Source organism: Cetorhinus maximus, chromosome 10 (genome assembly GCF_964194155.1).
Source record: "Cetorhinus maximus chromosome 10, sCetMax3.hap1.1, whole genome shotgun sequence".
NCBI lineage: Eukaryota > Metazoa > Chordata > Chondrichthyes > Lamniformes > Cetorhinidae > Cetorhinus > Cetorhinus maximus.
In genome coordinates this window covers 15285826-15310658 of record NC_135888.1, presented here as the reverse complement: position 1 = coordinate 15310658, position 24833 = coordinate 15285826, and the positions used below count along the sequence as shown (strand labels likewise).

General features: G+C 39.9%; 1 protein-coding gene across 3 annotated transcripts in view; it reads right to left on the bottom strand.

Annotated features, from left to right (window-relative positions):
* The window catches only part of LOC144685478 (transforming growth factor beta receptor type 3-like), a 154954-nt gene that overhangs the window by 97897 nt on the left and 32224 nt on the right, over window positions 1–24833 (bottom strand). For 2 of the 3 annotated variants that reach the window (XM_078550032.1, XM_078550031.1), the window contains exons 3-4: window positions 19725–19903; window positions 8422–8535 (exon numbers count right to left, since the gene is read on the bottom strand). In XM_078550032.1, coding sequence (XP_078406158.1) covers window positions 8422–8535; window positions 19725–19903 — 293 coding nt within the window. The remainder of the gene's footprint in view (window positions 1–8421; window positions 8536–19724; window positions 19904–24833) is intronic. The other variant, XM_078550033.1, reaches the window with a different exon arrangement.

Here is a 24833-nt window from a genome sequence, read left to right as displayed (position 1 = left end):
GAGCAAAGTGCAGGTTGCCAGGTGCATGTCGCTTATATTCCATTGTGAAACATGTCATTATAATTGTATGCTGATGTATCCTGATGATCCAGCGTTGGGAGATGATTCCAGCGAGGCGTCCTTATAATGAGATGCAATCTATTGAAATTACGTTCCCGATGTGCTGTGGCGGGAAACAAGGCCCGCCATTAAAGGGTGCAGCTCACAGTCACGATTTGGTTTTACAGCACCATAAAACTGATTTTTGGCCTTTTCGTGATATTTTTCACTCCCGCCCACCATGACACCTGCCATGACTGGCAGCAGAAAATCCAGGCTTTAACTTCAGTCGCTTCCATGCCAAAATTAAACTGACCACCATAGACATACATGATCTACAGTGTCGTTACCCACTCTGCGCCAGGTTTGCAAGCCGCTCCCAATCTCTTCAGTTCTGCATACAAGAGACTCAGCCCATTCGTGAATATTGCCAAAACAAAATGCACATCAACCCATACCTGATCAGGCAAATATTCCACCTCCCAAATATGTTGAAGGAGAGACTGTGGAAAATGTTGAGCACTTCCCATACTTTGGCAGCCACCTCTCTTAAAAGGGCACCACTGACAAGGCGATCCAACACTGGATCAAATGCGCCAGCTCAGCCTTCTATAAACTATGGCAGCGAGTGTTTGACAACAAAGACCTCTGCCAAGTCAACAAAAGTCCTATGTACAGAGCAGTTATTGTCACCACACTGCTGTACTGCAGTGAGACCTGGACTGCATATCAGCGACACATAAGATCGCTAGAGAAATTCCATCAGCAATGCCTCCACTATATCCTCCAAATTCAATGGGAGGACCATCAAACAAATGCCAGTGTTCTTCTTGAAGCCAGTTCCACAAGCATTCAGGCAAAAGTCCTGCAAAATCAACTATGGTGGACTGGACACTGTGTCTAAATGGCTGAAAACTGTCTTCCCCACAATCTCCTGTTTTCTGAACTCTCAAATGGTCAGCATTCCAGGGTAGGGCAAAGAAAACTCTTCAAAGGCACTCAGAAGCTGTCCTTGAAGCGTGGCAGCATTGGCATTGATGGGAGGAGCTTCCAACCAATTTTCAAATTCACAACATATCCATTAAGTTGTACCATGCTTCGAGTCCAAATGCCTTAATGACGAGGCAGAGAATAAAAGGAAGCAAATTCTGCACTCTGATTCCCACTACCCCATGGGATGCCCTGCCACATGTGCCCAAAGATTTATGGGTCAAGAATCATCCTGTTCAGTCACATGAAGACCCATGGCAGAAACAGACGACCCTGAGTGGACATCATCCACAAATTGAGGGACAGCCGTGTGAGTTTACAGGCCCCCTTAACAGTAATTATACCGTTAGCGCATTAAACAGGAGAAATTATTGGAACTTGTGACAAAGACGGGCGGCACAGTGGCACAGTGGTTAGCGCTGCTGCCTCACAGCTCCAGGGACCCGAGTTCAACCCAGTGTCTGCATGGGTTTCTGCCAAGTGCTCCGGTTTCCTCCCACTGTCCAATCATGTGCTGGTTAGGTGGATTGGCTACGATTAAATTACCCCTTAGTGTGTGTGTCTGTGTGTGCGCACGTGTGAGAATGTGCCCTGTGTGAGGGACTGTCCTGGGTGTAGCCCGCCTGGCACCCATTGCCTATCAGGATAGGCTCCGACTCCCCGCGACCCTGAAATGGATAAAGGGGTTCTGGAAAAATGAGTGTAACAAAGGCAATATAATAATTGTGGGATACTTTAATCTTTATAAACACTGGGACAATCAAATTGAAAAATTTTCTCCAGTTCATGCAACATTTGTCTTTATTTTGAAACAGCTGAGAACCTGGGAGTGCATATTCACAAAAGTTTTAAGATGGTAGGACAAGTTGATAAGACAATAAAAAAAAGCATAAGGGATACATGGCCTTAGAACAGGAGCAATGAATACAAAAACAAGGAAGTCATGCTAAACCATTACAAATCACTGGTTAGGCCTCACCTGGAATATTGTGCACAATTTTAGGCCCTGCACTTGAGGAAGGATGTCAAGATCTTAGAGAGGCTACTAGGGATGATACTAGGTATGGATATACTAATCTATGATATAGATGATGATGTAGCACTGGCATCAGTCAGTCATATGCTAGACACTGTACAGCAGACAAGTAACTCCTGGGAGATGTGCCTTCACCACCTTGTATATGTTGTAAATAGTGTAAATAAATTATAAATACCCTGGTCTGGCTACAGTTCCTCTTTACAAGAGATGAGGCCTAGCACATTCCTTAAACATGCTAGCAGTGGAGGTGGCACCAATCCAGACGACGGTTGGTGCCATATGACCAACACCCATGGTCCACAACGACAAAGAGCCCCAGTCAGACCAACACCTCAGCAACAGCCTCACTGAAGGAGGGTAGTAATAGCAGCGCTGCACAAGCAGTCACTCCCCTACCCTGCCCACTTCCAAGCCTCAACAACCCGCACAGAGCTCACTGCTGGAAGACATGGTGCGATGATTTTCAAAAGTACCAAGTGGCCTCTGATCTCCTTACTGAGGCACACAGCAAATTCAGGTCAGTTTGTTCCTCTACTTTGTAAGGCCATTAAACACTCACAGGCTCAACAGATCCTCTGCAGATATTGACTCTGAGTTGAGAGCATTTGATGCGTTTTTCACTTCGCCAAGGAATACCGCTGCAGGAACAAATGTTATGATCATGACTCCCACAAATCAAAGGATGTCGTCAAATTGCTTCTTGCCACTCCATGCCTAATAGCTAGTCCTTACCGACAAGAGCCCATTCCAACCAAGCAAATTCGACCCACCACCTCATGATACACCACGGCATCAGCAAAGTCCACTCGTCTTGCAGGCCCAAATGCAGTGGCCCCGCCCACACCAAAGCTGGCCAAACTGGTAGAAAAGGCAGGAACCCAAGCTGTCGCCATTTTGAAATGTTTATGCCGTGGTGCGAAATGACAACAGACTGCAGGATTGCCCAGCAGGACATGCTAGGAGAGGCATGACGTGAAATTTCCAGTGCTTCTGTTCAGTGTGCCTGTTCATTCCCAGGAGGGTATCACATCCTCTAATACTGAAGGTTAAAGAGGATCTTGACCACATGTTGCACAGGGTTGTTATTTCACCGATTACACAACCAACCCAGGCTGGGTACAGCCCAATGGTCAACTCCAACTCTGCATGAATCTCACGCGGCTAAATAAAGCTGTACAGAGGGAAGTCCGTCCAATGGCATCAGCAGACGACAGTCTGGCAAAGCTTGCCCATAGCGTCCTTTTTACCAAACTCAATGCGAACAATGGGTTTTGGCAAATACCTCTCGACCAGGAGTCCAGGCTGCTCACGACCTCTGTCACACCATTTGATCAGTTTTGCTTTAATTGCCTCCCTTTCGGCATCTCGGTGCGTTGGAATATCTTGGCTGCAGCCGTGTCCACAATCCTTGAGGATAAACAAGGTGCTATCTGCCATTTGGGCGACATCCTCATCCATGGTGCTACAAAAGCAGAGCGTGACCATAGGGGAAGAGAAGTTTTCAGGGCTCTCCAGGAAGCAAGTCTCATGCTGAATAACAAGTGTGAATTCACCAAGACCACCATAAAATTTCTAAGCCATTTCATCCAATGATATGGCATTATGGTGAACCCGCACAAAACAAAGGCCATTGCTAATTTTCCTCAACCAACAATTCGCATTCAACAATTTTTGCCTCCACTTGATACAGTACCATTATATGACCGTTTACATTCCAGGGAAGTCACAAATCACAGCTGATGCTCTCTCCAGAGCCATGGTAGACCACGCTATTGCCTTTGATTCCAAGCTCGTCTCAGAAGTGGAAGCATTATCCTCAACTGTCGTGAGCCTACTGCCTATATCCGCCACGTAGCTTCAGGATGTCTGACGCCCCCAAAAGGAGGACTCTGAATACATTCAAGTGCGTGAGTTCTGCCTCCAAGGGTGATCTAAATACAACCCTGTTGACCATCTCATCCGCAAATACCATGAGCAATGAGGGCCACTTGACCATTATGGATGATCTCTTAGCTTATGACCACCGCTTGGTCTTGCCTCAGTCCATATGACAAGATATCCTCCACAGAGATCACCTAGGCATTGTTAAGCGCAGAGCACGAGCTTTGAAATCTGTGTGGTGGCCGGGAATCACACAGGCAGCTCAAGATTTGGTCCTACCTGCCATATTAACAGTCCAACATCCATGGAACCCCTGATGCCATCTACTTTTCCACACTGAGCTTGGCAGAAATTGGAGCTCGACCTCTTTGATTACCGCAGCAAGATGTACCTCATGGCCATAGGTTATTACTCTAGATGGCTAGAAATAGTCAAACTCCATGCAACCACAGCAGAATCCGTAATCAGGGAGCTACAGACCATCTTTCATACCCACGGGTTCCCAGATGAAATCATTTAGCATAATGGTCCCAATTTGCAAACTATCACTTTGGGAAGTTCATTGCAGACAATGAGATCATCCACATTAGCAGCTCCCTCTTCATCCTCAGGCCAACAGGGAGGTTGAGCAAGTAGTTAGGACCAGCAAGGATCTGATGTCCAAGAATACAGATTGGCCTTCAGCCCTGATGCATTATTGAGCAATGCCCCTAACGGATTCTCTCCAACTGAACTGTTCATGGGCTGTCATCTAAAAATGCATATTCCTCTACTGTCTATGAATCTTCAGCCTCATGTCACTCCTGCTAACCACAGGAGAGTGAGAGAGAAGGAATCAAACTTCCAGGAAAAACAACGACACCGGTACAATATTTGACACAGGGTCAAAACCTTACCGTCCTTAACACCAGGCCAGCGAGTTTGGATCCGTGACCACAAGGCAGAAGGCTTTATTCTTACAGAACAGAGTACATGCGCTCATTTTTGGTCCAGACTCCGCCTGGTACTATTCGAAGTAACAGGAGATCCCTCATTTCACTCAAACCCACCAGACTGCAAGTCTCTGATTACCACAATATGTGGAATTAAGACCCTAAAAATGCTCTAAACACATTGAACAGTGCTGACCCACCCCAGAACTAACTCCCAGACCTTCAACCCAGTGGGGCAGTCACAAAAAAACATATTGTGGATGAGTGGTGAAGGCTCCAAGGAGACTCAAACTCTAGCTGGGGTACTCTGGAGGGAAGGAAAGAGGTGCCAGATCCAAGGTATTGTAAATAGTTTAAGAGACCAAAGACATGTAAATAGTTCAAAAACAGATGCGATGTAAATAGCTGTACTTGGTTAATACTGTTGTTAAAAAGAAGAGAGTATACTTGGGGGAAGCTGTAGTATAAAGAGTTAAAAGAATGGATCTGCTAATCTATGATGTAGCACTGACATCAGTCAGTCATGTGCTAGACACTCTGTACAGGAAACTTAGAGGAGATATGCCTTCTCAGTAACTCACCTCACACATATTGTAAATATGGTCTCACAGCAATCCTAGCTGCTATGAGACCATTAAGAATCAACCATGTAGTACGGAACTGCAGTCACATGCAGGTCAGATTGTATAGTGGTGACAGGTTCCCTTCCCAAAAGAACATTAATGAAGTAGTTAGGTTGTTGCTGACAGTCTGGCTGCTTTCACGGTAATTTTTTCAGGTAGCAACCCATAGATTGTTAAATTGAATTAATTAAAGTTGGAAATTTGCCATTGCTAGACGGAACTCTCATTCTCTGGGTTACTAGTCTAGTACCATGACCAGTACAATACCAGATCCACAAAAAAGCAGCTCTTCTCAGTTATCATTTTGTTCTTCAAATCCTTTGTATTCTGTCCTAGGGCAGACCTTAACTTGCATCTCATGCATGACATTCATCAGCCATTTACTAGGGAAGAGTAGGTAGGTGGTGGTTCTTATTGCCTTTCTCAGTTTTTATCTTCAAAATACCTTTTCCTTAGTGGGCTGCAACCAAGGCTAAAGAGCTCCATCTTGGGGGGGTTGGGTGGGGTGAGGGTGGCTACCCACATCCATCATTACAAGTAGCCCCACCGGTCATTAATAACTGGTCGGAGCCCGAGATCCTGTTTCTACTTACCAGGGCTGCTTAGACTGGCCCAAAATAAATCCTTCTGCCTCATAGGGGGAATAGTGCCACTGAGCAGTGGTCACTCTGTCCACATCGCTGGATATCAAACCACTATTTAAAGATCATAATCTAGTCGCCAGTTGCCAAGATTGTCTGGAGTAGGGTGTGAACCTTTCATCTTCTAACTCATGGTAAGAATGCTACTACCAAATCTTGCAAATCCTCAGACATATGCCCTGAGTCACAAATGTTTGCTGTCTTTAACTGAAGTTAAATACAGAATAACTCTGCGTTCTATAATAAAACCTGTGAGCTGTAGCTGTGTACTGCCTACTGCCAGCTCTGGACTATACTACACAAACCAAAGGATTAATTACTGAAGACTTGGGCACATCACCGGCCCTGTTAATCCCACAACCCATAACAACTGCATTTTGAACTCCTCCATGAAGCTGATTTTATTGCCATTTAAAGGACATCTTTCCAAACATCTAAATTAAATTCAGTCTTCACTTAGTAAATAACCCTCTTACACTGAAGTAATATTCTAAATTCATCTCATCTATGCAATTCAGTACTGAATTGTGGGGCAGAGTTTCCACAAGGCTGTGTAAATCGGCAGAAATTGGCCAAACCAATGCAAAATGTCATAGAATTTCAAGCGCAAGTTACATTCAGAGTTTCCCTGGTCTTTTGCAGTGGTTTAAAATCATTGTGCTGGAAGCCAACTTCATCCAAAAAATTGGCCACGGACCCAGATTGAATTAATCACCATGGCAAGTTTATGCTAATTATGCCCATATGGAGGTCTTTGAGAAGGCTCTTAAAAATTAAGACTTATTTTTAAGCACATGCACACCAACAGGCATTTATTAACAACTTTTAAATGTCAAAAAACTCAATTTTCTAAGAGATTGACCACTGTACACCATTAAAACTAGTAAATGATTCTGTATAGCTTTTTAAATTCATTTTCAATTATTTAAAATTGGGTATTCAGAGGTGGTGGACTAAACATTCCAACTAAAATGATTATTTTTTGTGATAAATTTTAAGCTGTAATAATGAAATTGCAACAGGTTAGTCTTAAATATATCAATGGATGTTATAATCTAAGAAAAAAACAATTACATTCTAAAAGGCTGCATGATAGCGCTGGTTCATGCACAATTTTAAACTTTGCTAATCTTTTCTCATAGCTCATCCTCTTTATACTTGTTATCACACTTGAAAATTGCACTTACACCTTTTCCTTTAATCTATCACAAAATAAATGGTGCTTCAACCCAGAGAACTGACTCTATAAAAACAGGGCAAATGAAAAATATCAAACACAAAACGAATCAGTCATTTGAGTACATTTACAATTTATTAGAAGTATCATGAATGTAGACGAACTGCAAAAACAAAGAAACAAAATTCACAAATGAGGAAAGGTCATTCGGCCCTTCAGCCCTTCAAGCCTGTCTCTCCAGAACAGAGGTGTGTAAAACCATATGTGGCTGTGAAAACTCAGTCCTATTTTTATTTATAGAGGAACTTTATAAATTATTGCTCCCCAATCTTGAGGTTTATTCATCAGATATGAATACCAAGGATTTGGCCAAGTACCCCACAATTCCATCCATTAATTGCCATTATAGTAACCAAGTCCCTAATGTTCACTATAAAGCAGATCAAAGCACTGCTCCACACCAATTATACAATTTAATAATGAACTATAAATTATTCCACAATAAGTCTAATAAGAAAGACACAAGGGTATTTCTCTTGCTTAAGTGTCATTTGTGCATCTAGGACATGATAGGTAATTTTACAAGTTCTTGTTGCTTCCCCAGCCAGCAGTTGATAAAGGGAATCAATATATGTACTACACGTTTTTCTGAGTACTCATTTAAAATTGGTCAGAAAATCATGTAGCATGTACATACATATCTCAAATACACTTCTGACAGGAAAGATTCCCCATTGGCAGCAAATCAATTACCCCTATACAGGATACAGATGGTCACTGTGCACAATAACAGTCTTTGCTGGGACAGAAGCTGACTAAAAAGAGATAAGGAAATACCATATAAAACTGAAACAGTGTATGTATTATTAAACACATCAGATACAAGGGATTGGTTTCAAGGTTATAAAATCTTGAATGTTCAAATGAATCTAATAAAGAATTGGTCAATTCCTGAGAAATTTTATGTTTAATTACAATGCACTGTATGTAGTCAAAATACATCAAACAATTATGGCACAGTAATAATAAAACTCTGCTGCAGATCTAAGTATCATAGTAATCAATACTGTATATAAATTACTAACTATATAATACTTACATAGACTTTAATTGGCATCTTGATAGCACTCATATTCCAAACTAAATCGCGGCTGCTGTTCAGCACAAGAACCAACGTCTTATTGGCACTAATCGGCTGCACATGCAAAAATACCTGGAAGAACCAAATAACAAATGGTTAATGATCTATATAACATTGAAACACCACAGCTGGATAGATCAATGCAACTGGGATAACGGATATATATTCATATTAAATAAACAAACTTAACTGGCTGCATGTTGTGACACAAGCCCCATCTACAATGCTCCAACTGAAAAGATGGTGAAAACTGATCAAAAATAATTTTAAAAGGGAGTTGTACCAGTACTTAAGGACGAAGAACTTCCAGGGCTACAAATATAGAGATATGAGACTAGCATGATTGCTTTTTCAAAGTTCCAGCACAGACACAATGGGCTGAATGACATCCTTCTGTACTGTAAATGTCTGATTCTATGATATTCAGGAGGTTCTTATTTGCTGTAGTTTCAATCATGAGTTCTGAGGCTCTCAACCAATTCATTGGCTAACACAATGGTGCCAATATTCACTCAAAACTTGATTTAGAATCTTCTACACTTCTTAGGAGTCTGCAAAAGTAGTGCAAAAGCAGTGAGAGGAGGGGAGGTCCCTGATAGGACTCACTCCATCCCCTAAGACTGATCTGGTAAAGATATCATTTTGTAGATCAGATCCTGGGGCTTTTAGTAGAGAAGGATATTACATCTAGCATCACATATCTCTAACAATATGGCAACCTCTTCTAAGTACTGAACATAGTACAAGTCAAAGTAGGCTCAATTCCTAATGTATGGAGAATGCTCCTAACTTTCTGTAACATTGAAACTCTAACCTTTGGTTTCTTCCAATTGTGAAAGTTAAAAGAGATGTCAAGTGGTTCTAATCCAGTTCATTTTAAAAAGTGCTTGACCTATTATAATTTCCAAAAATTAGGTTTTATCAATTTTTGTTCATTTTATTATATTAAAACTTGAAGCGTATCATGATCTATTCATTCAACGTTTGTCACAGAAAACAGATTCACATGAATCAACAACATGTGCAATCATCAAATTTGACAATGACTGGAAATACTAACTAGTTTCACACTTTAATGTATTTAATAAGCAGTTTTCTTTTATTACATATAAGGCATGGAATGGTTCATGTGCATTTTGCCAAATTGGGTCTCTCAGCAAAAATGGGATACGTTTTCTTCCATGTTAAATGCTCAAAAGCAACATTACAAAACAGCATTGATTTATAATTACAGTTTTGTAAAATAAATTTCCTTTAACTTCACATCTACAGGAAATAATATTCAATAGATTCTACAGCAAAATCTTTATATGAATTTTATACACAATAGGTACATTTGATACACTTACAAATGGTTCAGACCAAAAATGATATTATGCTATCTTGTAATAATTGTTAAATGGGCGGAATAGAGAGCAACAAAACATATACAGGGTTTTAATTTAATAAGGAAAGCAGTTACTAGACTACGATAAACTACAATGTAAACATGTTGTGCCTGAAAGACACATTGAGAAATTAAGAAATTTGTCAATTTAACCCTCCTAATTTGGGCCATGATTTGTTTATCTCCAAGACATACAACTTATAACCTTTGTTATTCATAAATAACCCGATACATAGAACATTCAAATTTCATTAAAAGAGGAAATATTACCGTTTTAAAACAATTATCCATAAAATGCAGCAATATTTATGTATTAAAATAGAACCAACTCTCTGTAAACAGTGATCAAAAACTGGAAAGGGACTAGCATAAAGCTGAGCACACTTTGTTATAAGGCAGCTGTTGAATTGAGTGACATTTCCCACATGTAAGTGGATGCGGTTGTTCCTGTACACAGGAAAAGGAAGGAGTAATGGAAAAGTCTAAATTGGTTATTTAAGTGATCATTTCACTACTGATCTTTTTTGAAACAGCTAAAAGGTGAACTACATTATATTATTCCATTAGCTATACCCAATATAAACCATAATGGAACACACAACAGTCATTTATATACACTGTATGAAATCGGTACAAAGTGGTTATTTCAGATTTCCACACTGGAGAGGCATTCATTTTTCATGCTAATGCAATTTTTGATCTGTTTGCCTGGGTCAAAGTCTGATCGGACATGGTCCAAATTAAATCATCATTTTGAAAAACATTTACAAAATTGCTGTTGATAATATTGTGCATAGTAAATTACTCTCTCTTATTTTAACCGCTATTGACCTATTTAAATAAACTCCATTATATTTAAAATGGTTCAATACCTTGTTGCAATAGCAATAGCGTTATTGACAATACAGGTACATTATCAATTCCCCTCGAAAAATCTGGCTTCCCGAAAACTGGAGCTGTTCGAAAACCAAACATTTTTCTCTTGGGAGATCTAGGCACCCGGAACAGAGCAAGTGCAGGAATGAAGGGACCAGCTGATTGCAGAGGATGGAATCAACGCGGGTTTTGCACCCAAAGGACCTTAGTGCTTCAGTTGGTAAAAACAATCAATGAATAAGCCTAGGTTTGATTCCTGGTCCATGCTAAATCAGGCTTTGCTATAGGAATGATACAATTGGCCTCAGGACCCCTAATTATAGAACATAAATTTAGACAGTTCTCTCTCCTAGTATCTGTGCCCTGGTATACATATGTCTGCATTTCCAAGGAAATTCCTTAGAGGGTTGAACTGAATGCTTCCGTGGTGAGAAGCAAATATCTGATTTGTGTGATTTTCATGTTACAAGAAAACAAACAGCCAGCACTAAAAGTCTTTTCACAACACAAATATAAATGCATGCCCTTTCCTTCTATATCAGAGTCTGTCCAATGACAGTGCATCAGCACACTTCTCCAAATCTCTAGGACTAGACTGTCACAACAGTGCTTTTAGTGATTAGAAAGATGATTACACCCTTTTAATGATTAACAGTCACTTTGGTGTAAACAATGCTAGAATGATGAGGGAGAGTGGAATCAATCATACACACAAGTGCCTGTTCCGCCGGCAGGTAACCCAAAATCTGGAAATTCCAAAATCCAGCATGGCCTCAGTCCTGGGGGTTTCTGGATTTTAGATGTAGGGCCTGTATTGTAGATCATGCAACTGAAGCTTTGAAAAATCCTTCCAAAAACAAGCGCTGACTTATGTGCCGAGTGTTAAATGCGAACCGCCAGTGTTGGTGTAGGTGGTCAGCATTTAGAAATGTGAAAAAACTCTGTCAGTCGCCATGTGCTGTCTGCTCAGTGTGGGCATGTCTTAAACTATGCTGTATCTTCTTGACAATGCAGCCCATAATGTCTGCTTGGGGAGTATACCTTAAACATGTATTTCTGAGCTGAAATTTAAGGCTGACTCCAATGGAATATACCCCCAAACATGCTAAAAAGTTGGTTAGGGTTGGGTGGGGGGGGAGGTAATTTTTACCATAAGTCTTTCTTCAGTTTTGTGTTTTCCTCATCTTTCCTTTTGTCAGGGCTCCAACTACAGGTTCCTTCACTTTAAGGACAAAGCATCTAGATTCAAAAAATTCTTCATTGCTTCCACTATGCTTTTATAAGAGAACATTGATTACAGTATATAGAAATGTTTGCATACTCTTATCCACTGTGCAATAAACTATTGGTTTATATGTATCATAAGAGGTTAGAATAGAATTAGAGTCATTGGCCCAAATTTACGCTCACGAGGCAGATAGCGCAAGTCAGAAATCTCCCAGCTTGCCGCGCCTAACTTGGGAGAACTCCTCCGAATGGCACGATCTTCATTTTGGGCTTGCAAGGGGGTGAGGCCAACAGCCCTTGGAGGCAGATCGGAGGCAGCTGAATGCTGAGGCGGTGTGTTTAAAAGGTTTGTCTCGCTTCTCTGGGACTTTGTCCCAGGTTTTTGTTTATATTTTAGGCTCTCCACGCCCCTCATCCCCCCACCCACAACCCGTGCCCCATCCCAGGACCCCACCCATCCCAAAGGCCCCTCATACTCCATGCCATCTCATGCCCCCCAACCTACACCCCCACGACCCCTTATACCCTTTATGTTAATTCATGACACTTCCATGTGCATTGGTTCTGTACAGTGTGTATATTAGTCCAATGAACTCTATGGCAACAATGGCATGTGTGGAGCTGCATAAAAAACACCACCCATACTTTTCTTTTTTTTTTTTAAAAACTGTTGTTGCTACAACCTTTAAAAGTGTCAATCAACAATACCTTTAAAGTAGCAATAACAGAAGCTCTAACACCTCTTTATCTGGCGCAAATTAGCACTGAGCCATTGACAAGATAGATCACAAAAAATAGCTAATTACCACATCATAAAATTGTCAATCTGCTCTCCAGCTATGTAACAAAATAAGTTAATCCTTTTATAGGAGGCTGGGCTCTCAGCCACGCTTGAGAAATAATCTTTCAGGGCTACAAAGATAGGATGTGGGAATGGGGCTGATTGGATTGCTCTACATGGAGCCGGCATGGACTCAAAGGACCAAATGGTCTCCTGTGCCATTATGATTCTATAGTCCAGACTTTCAGAGTCATAGAAACTCTGCAAACCTTAAAACAAATGGCGAGCAGGACCCCATCCCCAAAAGGTTGATCTATGGAGTCTGCTAGTTAATTTCTTCATATATCTGCTGTAAAAATAATATATCTCCTTTAGTTTTAATCAGTAGTTTATGTTCCATTCATATATTATTTCTGAAAGGAAAATACACTTTTACATTATAAAACAAAAACTGACAGAAAGTATAGAGTTATTTTCTTCTAAATGCTGCAGCCAAAACCAGACTGAAGTGTGACTTTGAACAACAGTGCTAGAAGTTGGGTGAGTGAGGGAGTTGGGTGAAGGGGGAAGGAGGTGCTCCTTTGCTTTTTCTAACATTTTCACCCTGTAGGAATTGGTTCTTACTTTACTACAGAGGAAGAAGCTAGCTGTTTGGTGAGTATCTGGTAAGTGATTAAGGCCTATTCTATTCCTAAGGTTTAAAATAGTGTACTTACTGGTGGTAAGGTTAATAAAATATGTAAAGAAGGATAATAATGAATTGAATAAAATAATTAAGTTAATTAAAACACATTAAGGATGGCAGGACAGGTGATGTCACGGCTGGAGTGTGCGGGGGCTCCTGGATGCCATTGTGATTCAGGGCAAACACGTCTGCAATAAGTGTTTGCAGCTCTAGGAGCTTCAACTCAGAGTCATTGAGCAGGAGGCTGAGCTGCAGACAACGAAATGCATTAGGGAAGGGAAAAGTAACCTGGACATTTTGTATCAGGAGGTGGTCATGCCCCTTAGGATAGGGTCTTCTAATTTAGTCAATGGTCAGGGGTAGGAGGGTGCGACTGTGAGTGAAGCAAATAAGGGGACCCAGAGGGCAGGAGTGCAGGAGCCCCAGCCTTTGCAATTGTCCAACAGGTGTGAGATTCTTTCAGCTTGTTTGGATGAGAGTGGGAGCTGCAGGCTGGATGAGCTGACTGGCCATGGCACCAAGGTACAGGAAGCCATTGAAGTGGGGGGAACAAAAAGGAATGTAGTGGGAGTAGGAGACAGTATACTGAGAGGGATTGACACTATTTTTCTGCAGCAGATAGCGAGAATCCAGAAGGCTGTGTTGACTGCCTGGTGCCAGGGTTTGGGTCATCTGCCCAGGGCTGAAGAGGAACCTGCAGTGGGAAGGGAAGAATCCCATCACTGTGGTCCATGTAGATACCAATGACATAGGCAGGACAAGCAAAGAGGTTCTGCATAGTCAGTTTGAGGAGCTAGGCACCAAGTTAAGAAGCAGAACCTCAAACGGTAATAATCTCTGGATTATTACCTGAGTCACATGCAAATTGACATAGGGCAAATAAGATTAGAGAAATTAAAGCGCAGCTCAAAGACTGGCATAGTAGATGTGGGTTCCAATTCATGGGCACTGGCACCAGTACTGGGGAAAGCAGAGGTTGTACCTCTGGGACGGTCTACACCTGAATCGTGCTGGGACATGTATTCTAGCAACCCATATATCAAGGGAAGTAAGCAGGATTTTAAACTAAATAGCGGGAGCAAGGGAACAAATTTGGTAAATCAGCAGTAGAGAAAAGGCAAGAGGGAAAGGTACTAATATGGGAAATGATAAACAGACCATGACATGAAGGGTAGAGACTAGAAATCTAAGAATAAATCAGCAGATAAAGCTAGAGGTTACAAAAATAATAAAAGGACAAAACTAAAGGCTTTGTATCAGGATGCGCATAGCTCAAAACAAAGCAGATGAACTGATAGCTCAAATAGAAATAAATAAATGTGATCTTATAGTTATTAGAGAGACATGGCCACAAGACGACATAGAATGTTGAAGGGTACATGACGTTTAGGAAGGACAGGAAGCTAAGAAAAGGTGGAGGGGTGGCTCTGTTAGTTAATGATAGTAGTATCACAATAGAGAGAGATGACATTAGTTCAGGAAACTAGGATGCAGAAGCAGTTTGGGTAGAGAAATGATAAAGGCAAGAAGTCACTTGTGGGAGTGACGTACAGGTCCCCTAACAGTACCACATGGTAGGGCGGAGAATAAAGGAAGAAATAATGGGAGCACCTCAGAAAGGTACGGTGATAATCATCTACATATAGAATGGAAAAATCACATGGGCAAAGGTAGCCTAGATAAAGAGTTCATACGTTGTTTTCAGGATAGTTTCTTAGAACAGCACGTTCTGGAACCAATCAGAGAGGAGGCTATACTAGACCTGGTATTGTGCAACAAGATAGGATTAATTAGTGACCTCATAGTCAAGGCGCCCCTAGGTAGTAGTGATCAAATATGACTGAATTTTACATTCAGTTTGAGAGAGTGAAAAGTGGGTCCAAGGCTAGTATTTTGAACTTAAAAAAGGACAATTATGAGGGCATGAAAGCAGAGCCAGCTAAAGTGAACTGGCAAATTAGGTTAAGGGACAGGTCAATAGAGGTGCAGTGGTAGACATTTAAAAGGATGTTTCAGAATACACAGAATAGATACATTCCAACAAGAAAAAAACATTCCAAAGAGAGGACCCACCATCCATGGTTAACTAAAAAAGTTAAAGATAATATCAAACTTTAAAAGAAGGCATATAATATAAAAGCATATAAAAGGACGGATGGCAGGTCAGAAGATTGGACAGAATATAAAGAACAGCAAAGAATAACTACAAGATTAATAAGGTGGGAAAATAGAGTACGAGAGAAAGCTAGCTAGTAATATAAAGATGGATAGTAAGAGTTTCTATAGATATTTAAATAAGAGTTAACAAAGTTAGCATTGTTCCTATAGAAAATGCATCTGAGGGGTTGATAATGAAAGTAGGGAGATGGCAAATGAATTAAGCAGATATTTTGCATCCGTCTTCACTATAGTGGACACAAGTAACATCCCAGAAATAGTTTAATAGTTTGTCCAGACGTTTACTGGAGTGGGTGGGTGACACCAAGGGCAGCCCTCCTGCCCTGGGCCCAACTGAGGTCCTCAAGAACTGCTTCCCGCCCCAATCTTATCCTCCTCAGGCCTCAGTCAGTAGTGGAGAGTATGCCTCCATTACTGGCCCCCTTTCAAGATTGAACAACCCACTCCCCCACCCCCCACCCCCCCACTCTGGGTACCCCCTCCCTGCATGCCCGTCAAATCAGAGTGACTCAACATTTGGACAAATATGGATTGATTAGAAAGCCAGCATGAATCTATAAAGCTTCCTGTAAAGCATAAATCATGTCTAACTATTCTAGTTAATTTTTTTGAGGAAATTCTTAATGTGGTAGATAAGAGAGTGTATATGGATTAAAACAGAAAGTTCTGGCAATACTTAGATTTGGCAGCATTTGTGGACAGAGAAACACAGTTAATGTTTCAGGTTGATGACCTTTCATCAGAACTGAGCGTACTTAGAGATAGCATTTTTAAACAAGGCAGGGGAAAGATGGAGAGGGGAGGAAAAAAACAGAAGGAAAAGTTTCTTATAGGTGGAAGGCAGGAGAGATAAATGGTAAAAGGGATGATGATGCAAAGAAACAAAGATGTGTTTTGAGGACATTAAATGGGAAAAACAAAATCATCACTAACAGCTGTCATCCAAAAATAAAATGGGGCAGAGGTCACAATCAGAAATTGTTGAACTTAACATTGAGTCCAGAAGACTGTGGAGTGTCTTAAAGATAGATGAGATACTGTTCTTCAAGCTTACATTAAACTTCATTGGAACAGTGTAGGAGGCAATAGTCAGAATGGGGCCACTCCCACACTGACCTTTTGGCCCTTGAGGACAAATACTATGGTTTCAGCCTTCCCAGTATTTTATTAGACGAAGTTAAGATGCATCCAAGACTGAACATCAGTCAAACAGTTTGATAGCAGAGTTGTGGAGAGCTATTGGAGATTTAGAGATGGGTTCCAAAAGTAATAGGTCTATGATGTAAATTTTACATAGCCATCTTTTTTCTCTTCTATCAGACTTTAGGAATGGAAAATCTATGCAGCTGTCAATATTGAATTGAACAGCTTGTATAGAAGAGTACGCAACTAAATTTTAAAAATCATAGTGAAAAATATGTGTAACTAGATACACTAACTTACTCCTCCTTCAAAGAAAGCCAGAAAACTACAATAAGGAGTAATTTCTCACATAACCTTTTCTCCCATCCACCATTTATTTAATGATAATTTTTAAAATAGAATGCTTCTTACTTTACATGTGATTTAATGACCTTTCCAAATGTTTCCTGTATATAATTATTTTTATAACCTTGGTACTTGGAAATTTTATGCCAGCTACTAGTTTGCAATAAACCTAAAGTTATTCATTTCAGTTTTTGAAACTGTTGTACAATTTTTATCTGAAGGCATTCTCTTTTGATCAAATCACATGTAAAACTAGGTCATTAATATCAGCATATACAAAACAATTAAAATATTGGGCTACAGTTTCTATTTTTGCTTGTGTTTCTTGTAGATATAATTGTTTTCTGTTTGAACATTTTTTTTTCCGTTTCGCTTTCATACCCTATGCTTATGTAAACTGGCTTCCCGTTATTCTTCAATTCCATTTTAAAAGAGACGGCTCCATGCTATGTTGGGCATTCAGCCAGCTATGTGCTCGCCAGACATAGGACATCAGCCCTGCCTCTGTATATTTATGATCTGTCTAGCAGATCTGTTCATACAATAGTATAGTTTTCATTCATTTCTCTCATTAGAAAATTTTGTATGACAACCAAAAGGACACAAAACGAAAAGGCAATTATGTTTTTCAAAAAGTGACTAAGTATAGAGTTTATCAGGTGACTTCATTGATCTGTGCTACTCTGAGCAGCCAGGCTTAACGCAAGCAGAAGTTCAAGATGGGGCTATAACAGTGTAGTGTCAATTCTCTGACCCTGACTCCCCACTGGAAATGCAGAATTGGAAAATGTACTCTTGCAAAGCATGAATGAGATCTAATTATTCTCTGTGCAATGTAGAAATAAGATAAATTTGCTACAACTGCACAAAATCAATGCTGTTAAGTTCGAGAGATTAAAGTTAAACTGAAACTACCAGAGTCAGAACTTACCTAAAATGCAATGCAAACCAGATGAGAGTGATATTACTGACTGCATCATGGCTAATTTTCAGTGTTAAGAGGTAATAGCCTGCTTTCATTGTTTTAGAACATTTAAAAATAAGTTTAATGAAGTTCCTAGAAAGGACTACTGAAAACATCTCAGCACTTTCAAAATGCAACTTCACATTGGGTTCTATTATTGTTGGAGAAATCGCAAACTGGAGTGAGGCTCTGGTGAAGGGTCTATGGCTGAGTAACAATGTCATTTTTGCATTGATGTGTACTGAAAGTGATAATATAATTTGGAATTTCAAACTTCCTTTGCCATTAAAATTTTCTCGCTTGGATTAGGAATAGGAAAATAATATATCAAGTCTTGAAACAAGACTTTGCTAATGGAACTGAATGGAATAAAAGATCTCTTCTCGTTCTTACATTTTGGGTTATTAATTTTGATTCACACAAATGACAAGTTATATTCCAACTTTTTCTAAATATGCTTCTTTTTAAAAAAACACACCAAAGGACAAGTGTGTTGCAGACCAAACATAGCTTATTCATATTAAGGAATGAAATGACACTGGATGACATAAATCACAGCCTTATAGTACTGTACAATTATCTATACTGTTCACTTGAAATAATGTCATTTTACCATGGTTTAAATTCTCAACTTTTAAATTCGCAATTTACAGGAACAATCCACAGGTGTGATTTTTGACAGCTTCTTGAGGCAAAGGGATCCTGAGCTGAAATGCTAATACAGCTTGCATTTCACGCAAGAGCCATCTTGGTAAAGGAGTTTATGCTGGTGCTAAGAATGTCCACCCGAAGAATCCTTAAGGATATTATCAGTTAACGAGGCTGCAGAGCATTTTAGTTGATAACACTTTATCTAGCGCCCTCTGCTAACAGCGACCAGCTGATTGGAATAAACAAGTCATTGACAAGATTTCTGAGAGCTCCTTAAAGTTATATCATCTTTTACTGTACACTTGCCGCTGGAGGTTTTTGAAGAGGATTTTGAAACACATCAGGAGACATTCTGGGACAGTTTGACAAGACTTCATCAACACTATCAACATGTATTCTGGCCATTTTTCAAGGACTTCACATAAAAAGAGTGGCTACTGTGATGTTCTACCTTATGAATTCACCAGGAGAAAGGGAGCACTTGGGCATGGGCACCTTCTTAGAAGAGGAATGGATGAGATAATGAGGTCAAGTAGAGCAGCATCAGTTGCCACAGGAGAGAAAGAGAGAGACACAGACAGGCAGACAGAAAGGGGGAACAGGAGAGATGAACTCCCTCCCCTATGTAGTATAGGACATCCCACCTTCTCAAGACCTCCCTCACTAGAACTTCTAATTCTGCATCCAAGACCTATGTGCCCTTTTTCTCAGTTCCTTAGCCATCCTGAAACCTGTATTGTGTGTTAGTAAGTGTGCTACACACCTTTGATGGCAGTGGATGCATGGAGCCCATGTATATCGCTCCATGAAGATTGCTTCTATCAGCATTTGAGTGCTAATCCTCAATTGGGGAGTCTGTTTTAGCACCTCCAGACAAGTTCAAGTTATGGTAATCAGCAGTTAGGACCAAAATTGTATACTAAAACAAGTCTTTCAAACAGGCATGTCTTATTAGCACAAAATCCATTTTCATTTTTTTTCAATCAAAATAATTCTCCATGAATAAATGCTTAAATTTAAGTACCTGAAGTAGTGCAGCATTAGGAGGTGGTATCATATTGATGGCATAAACAATTTCATCAGCTGTAGTGCTGCCACTGCACACACAGCCTTGTAAAACATGGAGCGGCTTAAGGTGCAAGATAGTAACAGGATGATTTATTCCAACCTTTCCGACTTTACATTCATTGGTTGTCACAGGACCTATCAAACACAAAGCAGTAATATTTTAATTATTCCAAAATATAAAATGGGAGGAAGAGTTAATTCAGAATGGGAAACTAAAATTTAAGCTAATAACATTACAAAATTCATATATGATCCACAAAATGAAATTATATAAAATTTGCATTAATTGTATCAAAATGATATGTCAACATTTGTGAATTGATTTTTTTCCTCTGACCATTTGTGATTAGGATCCAACAGAATGCTGTTTCCAGTTGAATATATCAACTCATCTCAATAAGAATGTCTTAAATATAACTTGTGTTTACAGAAATTACACTGTTATGCAAACTTAAAGCAAGAACGACATCAAACAATAAACAATGAACATTAAGTATGAATAGATAAAATGAATAACATTTTAAGCAACTGACACACAATTTCCTGTCAGCATTTTTCTGAGTATTATACAGAAAAACACAATTGGGAATCAAACAGATATGTCTATTTTTAGGGGCACACATTTCTACCAACTGCACTCAGCACAATCACAACTTTACAGTCCAAGGTCTAGTTCAGTTGGCAGAATCCAGTCTGCAAATAGCAAAGACAGTAAACTATTTTGTATCAAAGATTGCAAGAGTAAGTTTTTCCTAGATATGTGTGACCTGCCCTGTTAGAATGCTATATTGTCAACACCATGTAAAGGAGCTCAAATGCAATGTTCAGCTTAGAATCTCAAGGTAGTGTTCATGCAGAGCCAACAAGGATGGCAATGAGAATGTACAAGGTAAACATATTTTTTTAAAAGGGTGTACATAAGAAGTGGAAAAACTCCATTCCCAGAATAGAATTTTCCTCAACTAAAATGCAGATTGTAGGATCAGACAAGGTGGTCAGCACTGCCAATTTCTGGTATCCCCAATTTTCCAGCCCTTTGAATCAGTTTCATAGCCAACATATCCTGACTGACATTGGTCCTAAGGACCTGATAAAGGGTACGAATCCAAAACTTCACACCATCTTTCCTCTTTACAGATCATGAGTGACCCATTCTGTCTTTCAGATTTTAATTGCAAATTTCCAATATATTTCCTGTTTCCCTTTGTGCTGATCCCAGAGATTTAAGTTACCATAACATGGACAGTATAATGAGGGCAGATTCCTTGAAAAATGAGTGCTCACAGTTGGAGATGACAGAGAGACTGAATGAAATTGTACTGAGGTGCTAATGTCCAAGTAACACATCTTATGTGAGCCATGTTTAACCATATATTATATGGTAATAGTTAACTGTGATTCAAACTTCTATATTTAACAAACAGAAGTTTCAATTTTGTTCTGCAAGCACTGCAAGAGCAACATGGGCACAGTGCATCAGAAGTGCAGTCCAGCAAGGACACCACCTCAGGGCCCGAGCTTCTTGCCTGGCATAATTAAATATTCTTGATGCACCCATGGCACACTGCTGGCTGTAAGCTAGTAGAGAAAAGGAAATTTACACCCTTCTTCAGCTCAGAAGGCAGCAGTAGTCTTAAAAAAGTCATGCATGACAGAAGTCTTGGGGAATCTAGATAAACTTTGAATTGAATTTCAGAGAATACTGGTGCAGAATTTTTATTTTTCCAGAATAGCAATAAGTTTTTAAATCCAGTTACACCAGCCAAAAGCTGTATGTTGTACGTCTGTGCTGTTCATTTTTTATTTCAAGCTTCTGTATCCTGTGAATATGCATGCAGAAGTCTGGACACTGCTATGGTCTGCCCTGAAGGGGGTTGATGCCTTCCTCAAGCATAGTCAGTTGCAGATAGCATAAATTCAAAGAAAATTTGGGTGCAGTACCACTCAGGTGCAGAAGAGGGAAACAGAATTTCACCCATTTTCCACTGTTGCACCCATTTTTCAGGTGCTATTTTGCAGCAAGATAAAATAAATCTATCCTAGAGGTATAAGTAATAACAGCATCTGGGAGAAAGCCAAGGAAAGTTTTGTTTTTGATACTCTATGCACTTTTAGATCAGTATAGGATGCCAAAATGTAGCAGTAGATTCAGATGCAAATAGGCATAAGTACGAAGGTTAGGTGAAATATCTATCAATTCTTCTGGTACAAATTTAATTATAACCTTGTAGAAGACTGAGACTCCAGCTATAACTTTGATGCTGTAAAGAGTGAACACTGACAGGCAACATCTTCATCAATTAAAATGGGTTGCATAACTTGCTGTAAAAATGACTACGAGTTCTGGAACAAATCACGAGTTCTGGAACAAATCACTGAATGAGGAAAGAAGCAGGCTGCAAGGTTCTCTGATGCTGCACAGAAAGTTTTGGTACAGTGAAGAGAGGAGGAGGAACATCCTTTTCTCTCAGGAGGCAATGGGAGAAATCACTGAGGATGTCCGTGCCAGAAACATTTCCCAAAAACAAGGCTGCAACACAGGGAAAAAAAAATCAATGATCTAACTAGTTATAAAGGTAATATCTTATCATGGATGCTCCATTCACAGCCTCATTAATTTCAATTTAATACTGCCCTCCCCCACTACCTTGCATTGTTCTGCAATCATCATGCCACACTTCAAACATCCTTTTCCTCATGCTCACATACTTACCACTATTGCAGCCCTCACTTACTCACAAGTCACAGACATTGAGTAGTTGCACCAGGACAGCCACAATCCCCAAACTCCTTACAAGACTCTCACTAACACAAGATATTTTCTTGCAGAATAAGGTCACAAACAGCAGGCAACCTGAGGACAAACAGCCCATCTGCACACCTTTTCAAACCTTGAAGAAAGCATCCTGGTTATAATGGGAAGGGCAGACTGGAGGCTGTACCTACTGGCAATACTGGAGGATATGTATTATCCCTTTGTCTTTCCTGACTTCTCTTTCACCCCACATAATCTGCACGACAAACCACAGATGCCTTTGATACCCACTTATTTCTCTCTGCTCTCCCTCACACCACTATTAACCTGTGTCACTTTGTTCATGTCAGCTGATTAGAACATCATCATCCCACAAACAGTGGAGGAAAAGGACTGCAGCGTTCATGAACATGAAAATATTCTCTTGATCAAACTCTTGCACGCACCAATTTAAATACTGACACCAAATAAGAATGAGACTAGGTTAGAGGAAGAGATCTGCACATGCTGAGTCACCAGGCACATGTTTGCTGGAACTAGAGCAGAAAGAACAGATTCCACAGGTTCTGGCTCACCAAAGGGTAAGGAATCAGATGCTAACTTAAGAGTTCAAGCTATTGAAGAAGGCCTATAGACTTAGTAGAAAATATCTGGTGCACTGGACAATCTGTTAGAGGTCTTGTGCAATGTCACAGAGCATGGAGAAGTCCAGCTCAACGCTTTGCATAGAGAATGGAAAGGATTCTGTCCAAAACAAACTGAGGGGTCAGCTTCATCAGCATTGCAGTGGAGCCCATCATGATGGAGTGTCTTTTGACAACTCTGAGAGCTACTATGGCAACATATACTGCTGCCATGGAAGCTCACACAGCTATTATGGCAGGTGACACTTGATGGCATGACAGCCCAGAGGGCTTCCTTCTTGGTTATGGGAACCATTGTTGAAAGGGGCTTCGTGGGTGTCACAGTACTCCCACATTCCAGCAAATCACTAGGAATGCTGGGGTGCAACCCCAGGAGAGTGCCCTTTGTGTTGTTCTATAAACAATGGGCGACTCCTGTAAACTACCTTCAGATAAATAAAATTGGCCAATTAGGAAAGTGGAGTTGAGGATTATCAGATCATCCATGATCTCATTGAATCGAAGCAGACTTGATGGGCCGAATGGCCTACTTCTGCTCCTATGCCTTATGGCAATAGTATTGCGGGTTTGGTCAACAATGTTTTATAAAGCTACTAAAAGGATGTTCTGTTTTCCACATCCAATCTGGTTCATTTACAATAAATTTAAATCTATTAAGTTAACATCATTTGTGCAAAATTAAGCTGACCTGATCAGATCATTTAAAACTTCATAAAAAGGTTTGCTAAGAAACCTTCAGAGATTAAAAATATTTAAAGCAAAGGAATTAAAAAATAAAAATAGTAGCGCAGTCTTCTCAGTGTAAGTCATTAGAGTGACTATTACATATGTTATTTGCTTTAATGTAACATTCCTAACAAATAGTGTTAACATCCAGATTTAGGTCCTGCAATTGTCAATGGTATTAAAGTAGAAAATTGGGTCTCTTCAATTCTGTACAAAGTAACTGACATCAAGCTGTTTTTGAGCAAAGGCTATTTTGTAGAATAAAGTGCAACACTTATTTGTAAGTTATACAATAGATTCACTTAAATAGCTACTAGCATACTTCGGTCCTGCTGTGTGGTCATCAGATAGTGGTAACTCAAATTCATGTGTTAAATGGACTGTAAATGCTGCAGAATGCAGTAATCAGCTATCCCTAGTCAGTCATTATTTTCCATAGTTACTGGTAAATAATCTTTTATTCCACAAGATGTTCAGAAGATTTAACCACCACAGAGAAAAATTATTATTTTAAGAACATACATAAAAGTTTTGATCAAATTACATTAGTTTCAAATAGAATGCCTTCATTTTATTTAATGCACAATTATTTCTACAGTTTCTGCACTTCTGATGCATGGAACACAATATAAATCTAATTTGAGGCTATTTGGCATGGACTAGATGGGCCAATTGGTCTTGTTCTATAGAGACTCTATAACTCTGTGTGCGCAAACTGAACGTTGGCAAGTAGCACCAGAGCACATCAAGAAGGTGACCTCACTTAGCTTGGGATTAACACTAGCTATTTTACAAAGTGCAATGCCATCCTTTCAAATTTTATTTTAAAAGTTTAAAATGACCTCAAATAGTACAAAGCAATATTTTCAATTTTTATGTTAATAAAGGATGGCCAGGAAGGTACCACTTTAGTAACATTAAAAAACTTCAATGACACTCC